The sequence below is a fragment of the Acinonyx jubatus genome, chromosome D1, assembly GCF_027475565.1.
Source record: "Acinonyx jubatus isolate Ajub_Pintada_27869175 chromosome D1, VMU_Ajub_asm_v1.0, whole genome shotgun sequence".
NCBI classification, from domain to species: domain Eukaryota; kingdom Metazoa; phylum Chordata; class Mammalia; order Carnivora; family Felidae; genus Acinonyx; species Acinonyx jubatus.
The window spans coordinates 54,847,345-54,866,071 of NC_069390.1; the positions used below are offsets into that span (position 1 = coordinate 54,847,345).

The following is an 18,727-nucleotide window of genomic DNA, read 5'->3' on the forward strand; positions in this document are numbered from 1 at the left end:
CAGATTCATTCCAGTAACAAAACTTAGGTAGCATCTTCTCCAAGTCAGGCTCTGTGCTGGGCACTAAGTGTACAGATATGAATCAGACATGGACCTTGTCCACAAGCAGCTCCCATCTGAATTGGGGTTGCGGAAATGGGACAAGTACACAAATAAATGCTTTAAGTATCGCAGGTGCTCTGAGAGCTCTGCTCACTCAGGGTCAGTGAGCACACAACATACTTGGCTCCTCATGTGGAGAGCTCTTGAATGGTGAAGTCAAAAGAACTCACACTTCTTGAGCAGCCTACTATGTATCAGGCACCTGACGTGATCTCATCTGATCTTGTGACTAGTTAAGGACTTGCTTAAGATGACTAGCCAGTAAGTGGCAGCTTGGGACTGGGACCTCTCCCTACTGAACCACACTGCCTTCCAGGGCACGTATCCCATTTCTTCCCTCCTTTCCCACATTTAGCCTGGGGCCAGCACACCACAGGAATCCGATGGGACTAATCAACTGACAAAAAATGACAAAGAAGGAAAAGACTTAAAAGGAAAAGAGGGATCTGAAGGATGGAGATCCCCTTTGATTAGTTCTGCTTTCTAGAACCTTCTCCCATTGAAGAGACCCTCTTCTCCTAGACTCAAGATGAGAAAGGCCCAATCCATCCCTTCTTCCTCACGGTAATCTCCACATTAGCAGCACTACTTTCATACTCATGTAGCAATACATGGCAATACGATACTTTAAAAGTGGTCTTGCCTTTAGGTTAAAACAAGTTTGCTAAACAAATCCAATCAAAAGGTTAAAGAAGTACAGAAGCCCTGGTTCTCAGCAGGCTCGGCTGATTGCAAGCTTACAGAATCCAGGAGCACAACACAGCTACCAAAAAAGCTAGTGCAAGCTCAGGCTATATTAATAGAAGCATAAAATCTCTGACAAAAGGGATGACTGCCCTGTTCCTCACAACTGTGGTCATGCCACACTGTAACTCAGAAAGGGCACCAAAACTTTGTGGCCATTTCATTAGGAAATGACTAGGATGGGTAGAAACTTGAAAACAGTTTGGGGGGCGCCTGGGTGGCGCAGTCGGTTAAGCGTCCGACTTCAGCCAGGTCACGATCTCACGGTCCGTGAGTTCGAGCCCCGCGTCAGGCTCTGGGCTGATGGTTCAGAGCCTGGAGCCTGTTTCCGATTCTGTGTCTCCCTCTCTCTCTGCCCCTCCCTCATTCATGCTCTGTCTCTCTCTGTCCCAAAAATAAATAAACGTTGAAAAAAAAAAAAAAAGAAAAGAAAACAGTTTAGGGAACCAAGTCTTACTTGGCTTGGAGCTCTGTCTCCTAATATTTAAAGGTCTGGAGGGGCGCCTGGGTGGCTCAGTCAGTTAAACATCCGACTTCGGCCTAGGTTATGATCTCACCATTCCTGAGTTCGAGCCCTGCATTGGGTTGTCAGCTGTGCTGACAGCTCAGAGCCTGGCGCCTGTTTCAGATTCTGTGTCTCCCTCTCTCTCTCTGCCACTCCCCCACTCGCACTCTCTCTCCCAAAAATAAATAAACGTTACCAAAAAAAAATTTTTTTTTTAAAGTCTGGAACAGGAAAAGAGTTGCGCAGTCCTGGAGGACAGAGCAGGGACTAAAGGGCAGTTGCAGGGGAAGCTAACACATAATGACAGCCCACTATGTGTCAAGTGCTATGCCAGTGCTTTCACACATACAGCTTCAGAATTCATCACAAGATAAATGTTTTTCTAATTACCGAGTGCCTTTGCTTACATTACTCCAAATGCCCAGAAAACCTTTCCACCAAGCTCCTTGTACCCAAATACTATGAATCTCCAGGCCCAGACTAAATGCCACCTTCTCTATGAAGCCTTAACTTTTCTTACATACTAATTACAAGTCTCTTACCAGACTGCAAGTTCTTGAAAGGCAAAAGTCATCATGATGCATGTTTATTCTCCTCCTCAATGCCAAATGGGGCATAATGCTTATAAGGGGTCTTAAGAATAAATAAATGCCAAAAAAATATAAAAAATAAAAATAGGGGCGCCTGGGTGGCTCAGTCGGTTGAGCGGCCGACTTCGGCTCAGGTCATGATCTCGCGGTCCGTGAGTTCGAGCCCCACGTCGGGCTCTGTGCTGACGGCTCGGAGCCTGGAGCCTGTTTCAGATTCTGTGTCTCCCTCTCTCTGACCCTCCCCTGTTCATGCTCTGTCTCTCCCTGTCTCAAAAATAAATAAAATGTTAAAAAAAAAATTTTTTTTAATAAAATAAAATAAAAATAAATGCCAAAGCTGATATACAAATGGCCAATAAGCATGTGAAAAGATGCTCTATGGATGGATCATCAGCCATCAGGGAAATGCAAATCAAAACTACAATAGGATATCATTTCACACATACTAGGATGGCTATAATTAAAGACAGACAATAACAAGTTTTGAAAAGACTAGAGAAGTCAGAACCCTCATACACTGCTGGGGAGAATGTAAAATGGTGCAGCCACTTTGGAAAACAGTCTGGCAAATGGATAATAGAGTTATCCTATTGTGCAGCAGTTCCACTTGTAGGTATCTACCCAAGAGATATGAAAACATACATTCACATAAAAACCTGTACATGAATGTTCACAGCAGCATTATTCACAACAGCCAAAAAGTAAAAACATAAACACCCATCAACTGATGAAAAAAGGATAAATAAAATGTGGTATATCTATACATGGAATATTATTTAGCAATAAAAAGAAGTACCAATACATGCTACAACATGGATGAACCCTGAAAACATTACGCTAAGTGAAAGAAGCCTGTCCCCAAAGACCACATTGTATGATTCCATTTATGGAAAATGTCCAGACAGGCAAATCCACAGGGACAGAAAGTAGATCAGTAGTTGCCAGGTTCTGGGGGGAGTGACAGGGAGTGACCAGGATCTTTTTTGGGGTGAGGGGGTGATGAAAATGTTCTGGAATGAGGCAGTGGTGATGGTTGCATAATCTTATAAATATACCAAAAACCACTGCACCCTTTAAAAGAGTGAATTCTATGGTATGTGAATTATATCTCAAAAAGAAAAAGAAAAGAATAAAAGAAAGAATGCTTATTCAACCAGAGTTTGTGCATCCTTTGGGAGGTAGAGAGGGCCTCATACCTAGAGGAGCTGTCCAGCAGAAAACCTCCTTGAAGGGGAAAAAAAAAGAAAACCCAAAGAAGGACTTAAATACTGAAGAGGAAGTGAGGCCAGAGACAAAAAGTGCCTTGGATCCAGTCTACCCATGCAGGGGCTATAACTAAGTGTCACTTGCCCTAGAAAGGATCCTGCCCTGCCTGCTGGACTCTGAACCCCTGGGAATTCAGAGGCCTCCCACAATTGTTTGTGCTTTATATCCTGTCCCTGCTCACTGTCCATCTGCAAAAGCTGGTCAAACACACAGACTTCCCGGGAGGCCTGGGTGCTATCCCCCCCCAAACAAAAGGGCATTGAGATGGAAGCCTCAGCTCAGCCTCAGAGAGGATTCTTATGCAACCTTCCTGGGCCTCCCATCCACATGAATGGAGGATCCTGGAGACCAGTCAGCCTGTCCAGCTGCTGTACCCTCCTGCTGGGTAGCCTCTGGAGAATAAACAGGGCTTCATTCAACCAATCAATCAACCAGTAAGGCTCTATCTGTACTGTGTGCCTTCTGAGTGCCCAGCCAGGCTTGTGTGACTAGCTACGGTGGAGGCAGGAGGAGGTGCCATCCACCTTGCTGTGACAGGACAGCCTGGTTGAGGAGACACAGGCAAGAGAGGCAAGGAGAAAACTAACCGTGATATTGTGTGGCTCAGACTTTAAGGCTGTGGGAATCTGGTAAGAAAGCTCAATATGGGCTAGAGCAAGTAATGAACCGAAGCAAGGGAAGTGCATACTTTGGACTCCTGTGGGCCTCAGTTTAAATCACCACACTGCTATTTACTAGCTGTGAGGTAGTAAGCACTAAATCTGAGCCTCAAGTTTTGTCATCTGGAAAATGGATGTAACATAATCTGCTTTTGCAATACCGTACCAAGAAATGAAAATAATACATATAGAGTATCTAGTACTCTGCCTCACATGGAGTGGGTATTTAATAAATGACAGCTATCATTATTAGTGAGGGTGAGCTTTCTGGAAGAAGAAGGGCTTGAGGTGGGCGATGAAGCATCAGTTGGATCCAGACAGGACAGGGGTGGAACTGGAATCACTGCAAAGGCTTCCAGGTAGAATGAGTAAGCTGCATGTTTGGACAGTGAGAAGCCAAGTCTCAGTGGAATGGGGTTCTTGGGGTGGAGGGAAGGGCCAGGCATGGCTGGCAGGAGCGTGGGGCTGGAGGCAGGGGTGTGGGTGAAGAGCAGAGGGGAGGACAGGTAAGGGATCTGGATTTGACAGTTTCTCTTCAGGAGCCTTGTGGACTCCCAATAAGGCGGACAGAAATGGTTCTTCCTCTAGCTAGAAAACATCTTGCTGAGCCTGGAAGAGTGCTGAGGAAACTGTGACCCCAGCAAGCCTCTCTCTGCTTCAGGCCGCCTCATCCGGAAAATGAAGTGGTGTGCGACTTCCAAGTGGGCCACTGTGGATTACTCTAGCAACCTGCATTTCTGTTTCATTGTCTGTGAAGCAAGGCTATTATTACCTGCATGACTGTGAGGATTTAGTGATTAAAGCCTCATATAACTGCCTTAAAAAAAGCATTTGTTTTTTGGTTTTTTAAATTTTTTTTTTTAATGTTTCTTTATTTTAGAGACAGAGAGACAGAGCACAAGCGGGGGAGGGGCAGAGAGAGAGCCAGAGCAGAATCTGAAGCAGGCCCCAGGCTCTGAGCTGTCAGCACAGAGCCCGACGTGGGGCTCAAACCCAGGAGCCGTGAGATCATGACCTGAGCTGAAGTCGGACGCTTAACCGACTGAGCCACCCAGGCACCCCAAAAAAGGCATTTTATAAACATCAGCCACTATCAATAATATTCAACAATGTTATTAAAATATTATTTAAGATTCTTGAAAAAGTTTTATTTATTTAACTAATCTCTACACCCAACATGGGGCTCGAATTCACAACCCCAAGATCCCAAGATCAAGAGTTGTACACTCTTCCGACGAAGCCAGCCAGGTGCCCCTAAAATATTATTTTATAATATTTTATACTACATGTACCAAAGTATATAAAAATTATAGGTGTAAAAAATGTCATTAAAGTAATATCCTATAAGAAGTAAATAAAATTCTGAATATATGTGAGTTCTAAAAAAAAAGAGTAAAACTAAGCATGATAGGCTGTGTTTTTTTGCCCCGCTTAATATTCATTTACCTTGTGTTTATTAGTCTGGGAGGTGTCTGAATACTCACACTAAAAGTTTAAGAAACATGTATAGGGTAACAACTGAATATCCAGAAAATTCTACCCATTACCTTAATTTATTTTTCTAGCTGTGGGGTAAAAACCTAGTGTAATTATCAACACTTAGTAACAAAACTTGCTATGCACTGAGCATCTGGTATGCACTAGGCATAGCACTAAGCAGTTTCTGTCATTTAATGTTCTCATTTAGTACTCACAGCAATGGTGTGAGGTAGGTCAATCATCATCTCACTTTAGGCGAGAAGTGGTTAGGCAACTTCCCAAGGTCACAGAGCTGACAAACGGCACAGCTGGAATTCAACCCTTGTTTTCTCAGACTCACAGCTGGGAATGAAACCTTGCTTTCTCCCATCCCAAAGTCCTTACCACTGGGATTTCTGCCAATGAGATGAGAGCCTCCTGGGCAGACGCCCTGACAGAGTGACAGGGGAGAACCACTTGTTGCCTTAAGAAGACTCTGGACCTGGGACTCCTGCTCAGAAGGGAGGGGAGGGAAGGAACTAGGATGTAAAAGAGCCTCAAAATTCAAAAATGAGATTTTTTTTCTGAGAAAGCTTTCAAACAAGACAGGGACAGAGCAGGAACTGTGAAGCAAGAAGCTAAAGTGAATACTGTAAGCCCAGAAACACATTTAGCTTGACTATTTTCAGTATTCTTGGATTTCTCTCCCATTGTTTCTAGGAAAATTCCGTGGGAAAAAAATCTAACTGGTTCTAGCCATGCTGACATGTGTTATGGTCATGACTGAGGTGGGATTTACAAGCAGCGGCACTCAGGCCACAGCGATACTGTTGGGGAGACAGAGCCTGACTGCTGCCCCTGCTGCGGGGCCCTGGAGGACTACAGCTTTGCGACTTACCCTGCTGCGGTGGCTGAATCAGTGCCAAAGACGCTGGCAACACACAGACTGGTAACACTCAGATTGGTTCCTTATGTTTCTCAACAATCAGAATGGCTGTTGATCATGTCAACCTTCCACCCCATGCCCCACCACCACCACCAAATCAGCTACCACTGCTGTTAGAACAAACACAAAGCTCCTTACTACGGCTTCTAATATTTATTCTGGCACCCGTTCTACACTGCAGGTGCCTGCCCTTTTCAGTCCTTCACACTTGGCCATCGTTCCTCCTTCCACGGGTCTCTGTAAATAAAAGTTCCTTCTGCCAGGAAAGCTCTTCTGCCCTTCTTCACCTAGGTAACTCCTCACCAGAGCTCAAGCTTCCTCTGGGAAGCTTTCCTTGACCAGAGGAAATCCACCAGAGGCTCTAGGATTCTCTTTACCCTCCCTTGCAGCATCTGTCACAGCTGTAATTTCACATCGGCACGATCAACATCTAAGTAGGCTTCCAGCTCCATGAGGTGATGCCTCTACGTATTTTTGGCTTACCACTGATCTATCAGAGCTTAGCACAGTGCCAGCACATAGTAGGTATTACTTGTTGAATACAAGAGCTAATTCTCCATTTTTATATTATTTTTTCAAAGGGAGGTCAGTCATCTTTTACAGGTTTATTATAACTATCAATAACTATTAACATTTGCCTAACTCTTTATCATTTACAGAGCACTTTTGAAATATTCAGTAAGTATGTGTTAACTATTCACATGAACAGCAATGAAAACCAGCAATGCTCACAGTATTGTGGGAGAGAAAGAAAATAGATGACCTATCCCAATAGGGGGTGATAAGTGCTGTCACAGAGGAAGTTCTGGGTGTTATGGGGACCTACAGGTACTGGGAAGGCTAGGGTACTTGAAGCCTTCCAGGAAAACATGACACTGATGACCCAAAGGATGAGTAATTTTCCAGACAAGAGCTCACCTGCCTGGAACTCTCATAAGACCCTAGGAGGGTGGTCTGACAAATATTATCAACAATACTTCACAGGTAAGGCCACTGAGGAAGTTTAGGGACTAAGGCCACACAACCAAGAACCAGGAGGGCCAACACTAGAGGCACCATCCCAGGGCTGGGCTCTCTTTCAGGGACATCCCTCCTCCCTACAAGCCACCCCAGTAGGCCTTGGCCATTCTGTGCTCTGGGGGTTGGCCAACCACCTGACTCTGCTGGGTTTCTATGCAGATGACTGATTGCTTCCACCTACCCATGAAGTTCCGAAAAAGCTGCTAATCCAGCCTTCCCCAATTACCTGCCATCACCAGGGAGAAAGTAAGCAAAGATCCAGTCACGCACCTCAGAAAAAGGTACAGGCCACTCTGAAGAACTGCTTGCCTGGAACTGTCCACCTTAATTAGTGTTTCAGTGTGCGATCTGGACCTTTCCAAAGAGACTCAGTTTTCTCTGCAGAGTTGAACACTAGGGACTGTATTCAAAGTTCTCAGTGGGGTCCCCATTAACATGATCTGGAAACAAAGACTCAAAGAGGGACGTTCTATGATTTACTAAGGGTCCCAGAGCCAGTTCATAGCTGTGTCAGAAGTGGAAGCCAGGTCTTCTCATTCTAAAAATCCTTTATTCTTTCCATTACACTGCCTTCTAACATCCCACTATTCAAAAGCCTGTGCACGTTACATCCTAGCATTCAAAAAACAGTGTGATGATCTTAAGGAGCTCTCACAACAAGCATCAAATTAGAAGAGTGATACCAGTGAAGCCTTGACCTTTGGTTTAGAATAAACTTTAGTTTCAACCTACTGTAAACCACAAGGACATTTAAATATTTACTGGTTAAGAGAGCTAGATGTTTTGGTTGCCCTGATGCCATCATTAATATCTTCCCATCCAGCCAAAATGATACAACAATCGATAAACAGACAGCTTCTCTGAGGCTCTGAGACAGTCAAATGTACTTACCAGCCAGGGTTTTTGTTAATTAGATAAAATCCTTGGATCGATGTGCAGAACATTTACCTATGCTGTAGCTGAGCACATTCTGGACACCTTAGCACTGGGACATGGACAGCAAGTGCCTCAAGCCCCAAGCTGGGGCATCCAGGGACAAGAAGCAAGCCATCAATGTAAAGCTAGAATAAATGCTTTGTGCCCTCAACAAAACCCAACCCTTTCTTCTTTCTTGAAATGCAAACCAAATCAGACTTTTTTCCAAAGGCATCTACTAAACAAGTTTGAGCTGGTATGAACTCCTTTATTTTCTAAAACCATGAAACCAGAAATCAAAAAAGATAACAAAACAATCTCTCAAGTAATCACTGATATATTTTTTTGGGGGGGGGGAGACTGCATGGTATATACAGTGGAAAGAGTCAGATCTCCACTTGAGTATCTCACTAGCATGTTAAATTTAACATGTTTGAAACCAAACTCATAATCTTTTCCCCCCAACTCAGTTCTCCTCTAGCACCTTCACCTCAGTGAATAGCATCTACATAGCTGATTAAGCCAGAAAACTGAAATTCCTTCTTAATAATTTCTTCTCCCTAATCAATGATATCCAATTCTATTCATTCATTCAACATTCATTTATTAGTATGCAGGACATATCAGGCATTGATACTGCTCTAACCACCACCAAGTCCTGTCTAGCTTACTTCCTCCATCTCTGCTATCACCTTAATCCAAGTCATCACCTGCCATCATCCTCTCTTCTAGACTATTCCAGTCACTTTCATCCAATCTTCCTGCATCCACCATGGATGGCTCTCTATATCATCTATTCTCCATGGAGCAACCAGAGATCTTTTAAAATTACAGACCTAGATCATGTCACCATATCTCTCTCCCTCCCTCCCTCCCTCTCTCTCTCTCTCTCTCTCTCTCTGTCTCTCTCTCTCTCTCTCTCTCTCACACACACACACACACACGCACACGTGCTTAAAATTCTACACTGGTTGCCCAGCAATCTTAGTAAAAATAAAAATCATTACCACGGCCTACAGACTCGGTGTAGTATGGTCCTCGCTTAATTCTCCAGCTTCATTTCATGTCCTTCCGTCCTTGCTCTGTAGAGTCTAACCAGATTGGCTTTCTCTCAACTGCTTGATTTCTTCACATCTGTTCTTAATTCAGGGCCTTCCGCCTACTATTCCTTCCAACTGAATGTTCTGCTTTTCCCTTTATCCTCCCAAGCTCACTTCAATCTCACATACTCCAATGCTTTTCCTTACTGATACATACCCTCACCTCAACCCCTCCCAGATTCAAGGTTAGATTCCCAAGTGTCTTATACTTCACTTTTTAATCAAGTTTGAAGATATAATTAACATATCATATATAACCCACCCATTAAAAATGTACAACTCAATTGTTTTTATTATATTGAGTTGTGCAATCTTGACTACTAACTCCAGAAGTTTCATCATTCCCCAAAGAAACTCCAGACCCATTAGCAGTCACTCCCTAGTCCCTCCCAACCCCAACCTCTGCAGTCCTTGCCAATAACTAATCTACTTTCTGTCTCTATGGATTTGTCTACTCTGAAAATTTTATATAAATTGAATCATATGATATGTGGTCTTTTGTCTGACTTCTTTCAGTTAACATAATGCTTTCTAAGTTCATTCACGTTGTAGCATATAGCAATACTTCATTCTTTTGTACTGATAATATTCTGCTATATGGCTGTATTATATTTTATTTGTCCCTTCAACCATTGTTGGCTTTTGGGCGCTGTTTCCCTCTGTGGGCTATTATGAATAACACTGCTATGAACATTCACGTTCACGTCTTCATTTCTCTGGCGTATATACCTAGGCATAGACTTGCTGCATCATAAGGTAATTCTATGTTTAACATATTAAGGAAATGCCAACCCTTTTCCAAAATAGTCACACCATTTCACATCCCCACCAGCAATCTACAAGGGTTCCAATTTCTCCACATCCTGACAAACACTTGCTATTATCCTTCTGCTTACAGCCATCCTAATAGGCATGAAGTGATATCTCATTGTGGTTTTTGATTAGCATTTCCCTAATGATATTAAGCATCTTTCCGTGTGCATATTGAATGTTATGTACTCATTTGAGTGTCTTCCTTAAAGAAATGTCTATTCAGATCCTTTACCCATTTTTAAATTGTTATCTTTTTATTGTCCAGTTAAACAGTTCTTTATGTATTCTAGATAAAAATCTCTTACCAGATATATGATCTGCAAATATTTTCTCCCATTCTGTGGGAAAGTTTTCACTTCCTTGAAGGTGTCCATTGAACACAAAGTTTTTAATTTTGATGAAGTCCAATTTATCTATTTTTTTCCTTTGGTTTCTCGTGATTTTGTTGCCATATCTAAGATGGCTTTGCCTAACCCAAGGTCACAAAAATTTATCCGTATATTTTCTTTTAAGAGTTTATAATTTTAGCTCTTACATTTAGGCCTATGATCCATTTTGAGTTAATATTTGTCTATGGGTAAGGTAAGGCTCCAACTGCATTTTTTTGGCATGTGGATATACAGTTGTCCCACTACCATTTGTTGAAAAGACAAACTGCAATTCATTTTGAAGTACATAATTAGTACTGGCTCCCAGTCACTGGCTCCCAGTTAGACTGTAAGTACCAAGAGTGCAGGGATTGTGCCAATCTTGTTCACACTGTATCTCCAAGCACTCAGTCCAATGCCTCGCTCCTAATAAGCACTCACAAACGCTGGTCAAATGAAGCAACATTTTTTTGTCATTAACAAATACTCTACAACTCTACCGGTTAAAGGTATTATCATCTCTGTGTTACTTAAGCTCATAAAAGTCAGGCAATATGTGCCCAGTTTTGCTGGTTCTCAATTTTGACTCATGTGTTCCCTCCTCCCCCGGGAAGGGAGTTAGTACACTCCTCCAGGACAGGAACTGCTTCTACTTCCTCATGGTGTTGCCACCAACACAAATTCAGCTCAGGGCTGGGCACAGAAGACAGGCTAGGCAGATGAACAACTGAGGGACAAATGCACAGTGCCGTCCATGACCAAGTCCCTTCCTCTCTCCAGTTCCTCCTAGCCGCAAACTGTGATCAAACAACACAGATATATAAAATCCCCCTCCTCACCACACACCCTAGGCTGATTCTTGCCTCAGTGCTACCACTCATGCAACCCCCTTTGCCTTCCCTTTCTATTTGCTAAGGCCTACTGATATTTGAAGCCATTTCCAATAGGATGCTTACTCTGGTCTCCCAGGTTGGTTAGGGCATCTTCTGGGCTACTGTCTCACAGCACTGACCACACTGTGTTGCCACAGTCTTCCCCAATCACCTACATTGAGGGCAGGAATCATGTCTGGTCAGGTGTACCCCATGCCAGGCATAGGGCCTAGCATATGAGAGGTGCTCAGTAAATTTTGTCAAGTGATCAAATGGATCACGGAAGGTAAAAGCAGTGTGAAGTTGAAGACTGGTATCACCAGGGTTCCTTCATTAGAGAACGTTTGGGCTGATGAAAAACTGACTTAGGCACAAAGCAGAGAGGCCCAGCTTCCTGCTGGGAGAAGGGAAATGGGTTGGGGGTGTTGTCTTTCACCCAAGTTTGTTCTGAAAGAAATGTGATCTCCACTGAGAGAATAGGAGGCCTCATTTCTCTCAGCCTGGATAGCTCCTTACACGGCTCAGCCCAAGCCTGGACAGATGTGCCTTCAGTCTGCCCTGTGCCCTATGTTTCGGGTGAGTGGTTCCTACATCCAGAAGCCAGGCTTGGGTATGAGCTGAGCCGAGGAGAAGGGCCACCTGCTCATGCTGCTGACAGGTGGGACAGGGGCCCCAGGACAGGGCTTCCACTCCTGAAGAGTCAGAGTTGAACACATTAAGAAGGTTTATGTGCCTTGGGGGAGGAGGAAGGAAATGGCTGCCACCCAGGGAGAAAGGAGGAGAGGAAGAAGGGAAAAGGGAGGGACCCAGCCTCCCTCTGATATAGCCAATGGGCATATGGAAATAAGACTCTGGACTTTCTGCTTCAAGTTTGCTGAAAAATCAGTAAAAAGCAACTTTCCCCAAATTCTGTTTGGGGAAATTCTGTGCTGGGGAAGAGATGTGGGAAACCAGACCTCTCCCTGACCTGGGGAGGCACACAAACCACTGGTTTAAGCTGAAGTCTAGCTCACAACCTTCTTAAACAAAGAACAGAATGGGAGCACCTGGCTGGCTCAGTCAGTAGAGCACAGGACTCTCAATCTTAGGGTCTTGAGTTCAAGCCCCACAGTGGGCATGGAGCCTACTTAAAAAATAAATAGGGGCGTGTGGATGGCTTAATCAGTTAAGCATCTGACTCCTGATTTTGGCTCAGGGTTGTGAGATCGAGCCCTGCATGGGGATCTGTGCTGGGCATGGAGTCTGTTTAAGATTCTCTCTCTCCTTCTGCCCCTCCCTGGCTCATGCTTGCTCACACATGTGGGCACTCTTTCTCAAAAAAGAAAAAAAAAAAAGATTGCCATGCTGAAAAGCAGGGTCTGTGCCTAGCTCATCTCTGACTCCCTTACACGGGGTGAAGGGAGACTCTGAGTCATCATGACCAAAAGAGATGAAACAACAGCAGGCAGGAAAAAAGCAGCTGGAAACTGGGGGAGACACACAAAAGGCCCCAACATATGCTATCCACACAGGCAAGAAGGAATATTCTGCATCACACACACCATGAATTCAACCATTTTCTGCATTCTTTTGCATTCTTTTGGTGTTTATTGCTATTAGAAAAACGTGTATTTGAAAGAGCTAAAATAATCAACACTTGGGGGCTCGCTGGGATAGGGTAAACTCAGCCTCCCCTGGGTGATGGAAAAGTGGATTCACTGCACTGATGCTCTGCAAATACACTACCTACATTGGGTTGCCACAGGAAAGCAGCAGCCTGGCAGCCCTCAGCGGTCACCAACCGGTGATGTGAGGGTCAGCAAAGGCCTGCCAGGAGGTGGCACGGCCAGTTTTTGCCCCCTCGCTCCCTTGTACTGCAGCAGAAGGAAGTGAGGCTCATCTGTTTCTGGGGAAATGAAGACTCCACGCACAGCTGGCAGTTATGAATGGCTCTTATAACAGCAAGCTGACATCTGTGCTTGGTTTTTAAGATGCATCATCGCATGTTTATTAAACTATTGCTCCGTCGTATTTATTTGGCTACGAAACAACTCCCAGCCCATACTTCCAAAAGTGGTTTATTAAAAACTAAGCCTTGAACATTAATACTCAAAAGCACCCTTGAGAATCAATAATAATGCTGCAGATAAAATGAAAGGGAATCAAAGCAGTAAGTCTTGGTGGGGGCTGCAGCTGACTTTCAACACTTTCTTATATATTCAGGCAGCTGGAGTGGGGAGGAGCACCAAGAGTGTGTGGCACTGGGTGTGGGGATAGCCACTGCGAACACTAGATTTCCTGTCCAAAATGGACACATGGTAGCAGGGAAGGTGGGGTATACTGTGGCCACCTCACTTTATACAAAGGGCCAAAAAGGCCAAGATGAGGCCCAGGGTAGGCCACTAGTTTCACCAAGAATAAAACCTCTGCCCCTAACCAACAGCCCCATACTGATGCCTTATGCTGGTCCCTGTCTGCGCACCTATCCTGGACACAGACGGCCCAGTCCCAGCACCAGGCTGAGCCCCAGGCTGTGTCCCATCCCTGCCCAAGAACAAACCTGAAATCCAACCTGCCAGTGGTCCTAAAAGGCACAGCTGAGCCAGGCAGACTGGAAGAATGCACTCAGCCCCTGAGCAGGAGCCCAGTGTGTACACCCCAGCCCTGCAGGCAGACTTTTCTAACACCAAAAGACCTGGCAGAAAGGCCTCTTCCAGCTCCCTCCCAAATCTCCAAACTTTTTCATGGGTGCCCCCCATCTAGGCAACAAACAATAACACCTGGCCACTTCCACAAAGATATAAGAACAAATCAGAAGATTCAGTAAAGGACCCAAAGGATGTGGGGAGGACTCTAAACCATGCCCTGCAAAGAATAAAACAGTGGAAGGATCCAGAGCTGTTTGGGGTTAAAAAAAAAAAAAGGAGACACAGGGCTGACTCCCTACCTTAAAACATTTAAAGGTTGACCTGGGCCAAGGGAGCCCAGGTGACTGTGACCATAGGGAAGTCACAGGGTTCACTTCCCAACTTAGTGTGAGCATTTCCTCCAAAGCAATCATCACTGGAGGAAGGGGTTCACCCAGCTCAGGCCCTCTTGTAGGGGAGAGCAAGTCCTGGGGTTCAACACTTACCTGCTGACTTCTTGGACATTGTTGGTGCGAGCAGCTTCCATCAGGGCTGCATCTGAAAAGAAAGGGGGCACTGGTCAGATCCCTATCCAGGACCTACCCTCAAAGCTGCATGGACAACCCAGTAAAACAATAGAAATGGAAGAACTTCAGAAACATGGTCTTTAACAAGGGAAATTACGCCAAAGTATATAAAGGGAAAGCTAATCATCCCCTGTCCAGATGGTATCCACTGTTAACTTATCTTCCACATCCATTATGGAACCCAAACTCGTAACTCTTCTCATCATACAGGTGGTTCAGGTAAGGTGCTAGCAACTATGTGCTGCCTATGGCAAATGCATGATGTGTGAATCCCTTCACTCTTCATTAGCTAGAAAGCTCTAATGTTTCACATGGCTGCCACTGTTATTAATCATCCCCCCCTACCTTGTGCCACTTTCACCCCCAACTCCAATTTCTCAGCCTAGTTTTGAATCTCATGTCACAAGTCACCAACCCAACACCAGAAACAGAATGGGAACAGGCAAGCGTGTGGGCTCCTCTGAAAGTTAAGAGGCTTGACCAGGAATCAGAAGGCCTGGCTCCAACAGTCTGCCCCCTACTCCCTGTGCTGTAGCAGCCCCTTTCCTTCTCAACCCCCACTTTCAGGACTATAAAGCAGAGGCGATAATCCTTGTCCCGACAGCCTCACAGGGATGCTGAGGAGATGAAATGAGGGTCAAAAAGTCTACAAACTCCTCGGTGCCAAGATCAGCAAAAGGAGATCCAAAGCAGAGGGTTCCAATCCCTTAGGAACCACCTAGCAGAAAAGCAACCCTAGGGGCACCTGGGTGGCTCAGCTAGTTAAGCATCTGACTTCAGCTCAGGTCGTGATCTCTTGGTTTGTGAGTTAGAGCCCCACATTGGGCTCTGGGCTGACGGCTTGCTCAGAGCCTGGAGCCTGTTCCGGAACCTGTCTCCCTTTCTCTCTGCTCCTCCCCCACTCACACTCTGTCTCTCTCAAAAATAAATAAACATTTAAAAAAACTTTTTTAAAGAAAAGAAAAGCAACCCTAAACCTAATGTAAGTCTGGTGTGGCCTGGGCAGTTGGCAGGCTACTAGCACCACCTTGTGGCCAAAAGGAAAACTGCCTGACTCAGAAAAAAACAACAGTAGAGGCACCATTTTTTCAAATAGTCTATACCAAATGCCCTTGGAGCCCTATCTGCCCAGCATGGTTTTAAGCTCCATTGTTGAACAATGGAAAGACTCATAGCCAGCCCTAACTCAAGGAGTTCTCAGTCTAGCCAAGAGACTCACCCAGTGAAACATTGAGGAGGCACTGCAGTAGGGGGGGAAGAGCAGGATCTGGAGCCAGACAAACCTAGGCTCCCATCCCAATTCTGCCACTTACTTGCCATATGACCTGGCCAACTCACCTAACCTCCTGAGCCTCAATTTCCTTACCTATACAGCAGGGATAAGATGGCCACCTTATCATGCATATGCAAACCGGATGTGTGGTTCAAACATTAGTGTCTCCATCCCACCTGCCAGCCTAGACTCTAGGGTCAGATCTTTCCTGGTTATCTTCCCCAGTGGTTCTCTAAGCACACATCCAGGGATGCTCAGGCAGCCCTCAGCCGGAAGGAGAACAAAATTCCCTCGGAGATCACTGAAGGATCTCACTCTGCAGAAAGAAGTGGCTTCTGCACGGTCACAGGAGGAATGAGGAATGAGCTGAGAACCAGGGCCTCCTGGCTCCTACAGGGAACAGTTCCTGAGCTTGTAACTCCAAATCAGGGTATAGGGTAGGCTAGCAAAGTCTGAAGGGTTGGAAGTGATCATGGTTTTGGTCATTACCTACTTTAGTAAATAGACAAAGTCCAGTCTGGAGCCCCCAGGAAAGTCTAAGGCAAGACCTTGGACACCTCCCCCAATCCATCTAAACATACTGGCCTCAGGATACTGCCTGCTCATGAACTTTCCATGGCTCTCCACTGCCTACAGGAGAAATTCCAAAACCTCCAAACCCTCTTGTCTGACACCCAGGCCCCACTCCATCTGCTCTCACCTCATTCCAAAAACGCCCTGTCCTCCAACCAGGCTGGCTACCCTGCTAACCTCTATACACATCATGCTGACCTGTGAATCCCTTATCTGTGAAGCCTTCCCATGAAACAGAATCCAACTCAAGACACATTTACTGCGTACCTACTAAGTTCCAGATGCTATCTATGGTGGACACACGATGTGAAAGTATTAGGGAAAGGGGCTGGTATCAACCTGAAAAAAAGATAAGCTGCATTCCTTGCTCAATTGGAGCTCACACTACCGCTCTCTTTTTCATCTCTTGCCTCATCCTACAGAACTCAAGTGCAAATTCCCCATCCTCTAGGGGTCTCCAATCTTCCAGGAATGTTTTCCTGACCCTACTGGGCCCTCCAATCCCCCAACAACACACTGTCAGACCACTCACCACACCCATAGGCCTAACTGCCTGCACTGTCTCCTTAACTGACTTTTTGTAGGAGTTCAAAACCTCCCAAAATTGGGCTCACAGAAGGTATTCAAAAAAAAAAAAAAATGCTCAAAGTTATAGCATGCCTAATCCTCCTGCCAACTGTCCCACCTGGCAAGATCACCTCACACCTGAGCCCAGGTACAGCAAAACCCGTGGGAGTCTGATGGGCAGACCCACGCTGCTGAACTCCAAGAGTCAAAATAACAGCACTGTAAGATTACTGAGAAATCATTCTTTACTGTGTAAGGGGCGGGGGGGGGGGGGGGGGAGGGGAGGGGGGCGGTGAAGCCAGAGAGGAGCAAGGGGTGAGCAGTGGCAAAGCTGGCATTGAAACCAAGTCTCTACTTCCTTTCTTAGGCCACCTTACAAGGAAAACTTCTCTAAATTACCCAGTGGTTGCCGTTAGAACACACCGTGGTTTCCTGGAGGCCTCTTAGGAATTGGACCAGGCAGAATATTAGAGCATAAAGGGGCCATTCTCTAATTTTACATGTTTTGTCCATTGCACAGATGGACAAAGTAATGCCCAAAGGAGGGAGCTGACCTACGATGGGAAGTTACACAACTCACAGGCAACTGAACTCTCCAGTTCACCACCCTGCCCCAGTAACCAGATGATGTCTGGGTTCCTCCAAGACTGAAGCTCTGCTGGTGTAAATCTACAAGCAACTCCCACCCTCGAGTCAGGACACTCCTCCCGCCTCTACCTTCCCCGAACCCAGACTGCCCCGATAATCACCCTTGTTGGACGGGCTCTTGCTGTAACAGTGAACCACTAGCGCCGTGGCCAGGGCCCACATGCTCAGTCCAGCCTTGTTGGGGACCCCGTTCCAGCTGTCCTGTCCCGGGAGTGTTTCTTCTGGACTAGGAAGGCGTCCCCATGTTGTGGCTAGGAAGCACTGGGTCTCGGTGCGTTCTCCCTGACGCCCCCAGGTGGCTGCCCCTCCTCGGGTGAGGAAAGCCGGCGATGTTGCAGGGCGCCCCCCGACGGCCGCCCTCAGCCATTGCGGCTCCCCGCGGCCCGCGGTGGTTACAGTCTGGCCGGAGGCACTTCCATTTCTCCGCAGCGATGGGGACCTAAGCAGCTGGAGGAGGAGCCGGGGCGCCGGCGCTGTTCTCAACACCAGGGACCCCAGCATCGTGACAGCTGCTTCGATAACCCCCTGGTGCCGGCCCCTGTGCTGGCCGCGTCCAACATGGCTGCCGCGGCGCGTTCGAAGACGCCGCGAACGCGGTGGAATTCCGCGCTACTTCACGGGAGTGGTAGTCCACAGCCTTAGATTTTTCTGCGGCTGGAGAACAAATAAACTACACTTCCCAGAAAGCTGTGTTACTCGCGTCACAATGACTGCCGACATAGAGAAGCCTAGGGCATGTTGGGAAATGGAGTTCGAGTGAGGGGGCGTGGTAAGAAGGGAAATGCCTAGGTGGGATGTGTCGATTAAAGTTAAGGTTCGAATATCCAATGGAAAAAAGACAGTCTCTTTAGCAAATGGTGCTGGGAGAACTGGACAGCAACATGCAGAAGAATGAAACTAGACCACTTTCTTACACCATTCACAAAAATTAACTCAAAATGGGTAAAGGACTTGAATGTGAGACCGAAAACCATCAAAACACTAGAGGAGAAAGCAGGAAAAGACCTCTCTGACCTCAGCCGCAGCAATTTCTTACTTGACACATCCCCAAAGGCAAGGGAATTAAAAGCAAAAATGAACTATAGGGACCTCATGAAGATAAAAAGCTTCTGCAC

General features: G+C 45.8%; 1 protein-coding gene across 2 annotated transcripts in view; it reads right to left on the bottom strand.

Moving 5' to 3' along the window:
- The window catches only part of CLPB (ClpB family mitochondrial disaggregase), a 141,561-nt gene extending 123,313 nt beyond the window's left edge, over nt 1-18,248 (bottom strand). The window contains exons 1-2 of one of the 2 annotated variants that reach the window (XM_027039747.2): nt 17,714-18,248; nt 14,471-14,522 (exon numbers count right to left, since the gene is read on the bottom strand). In XM_027039747.2, coding sequence (XP_026895548.2) covers nt 14,471-14,522; nt 17,714-18,113 — 452 coding nt within the window. In that variant the 5' untranslated portion in view covers nt 18,114-18,248. The remainder of the gene's footprint in view (nt 1-14,470; nt 14,523-17,713) is intronic. The other variant, XM_027039748.2, reaches the window with a different exon arrangement.
- Nucleotides 18,249-18,727: the final 479 nt, after the last annotated feature.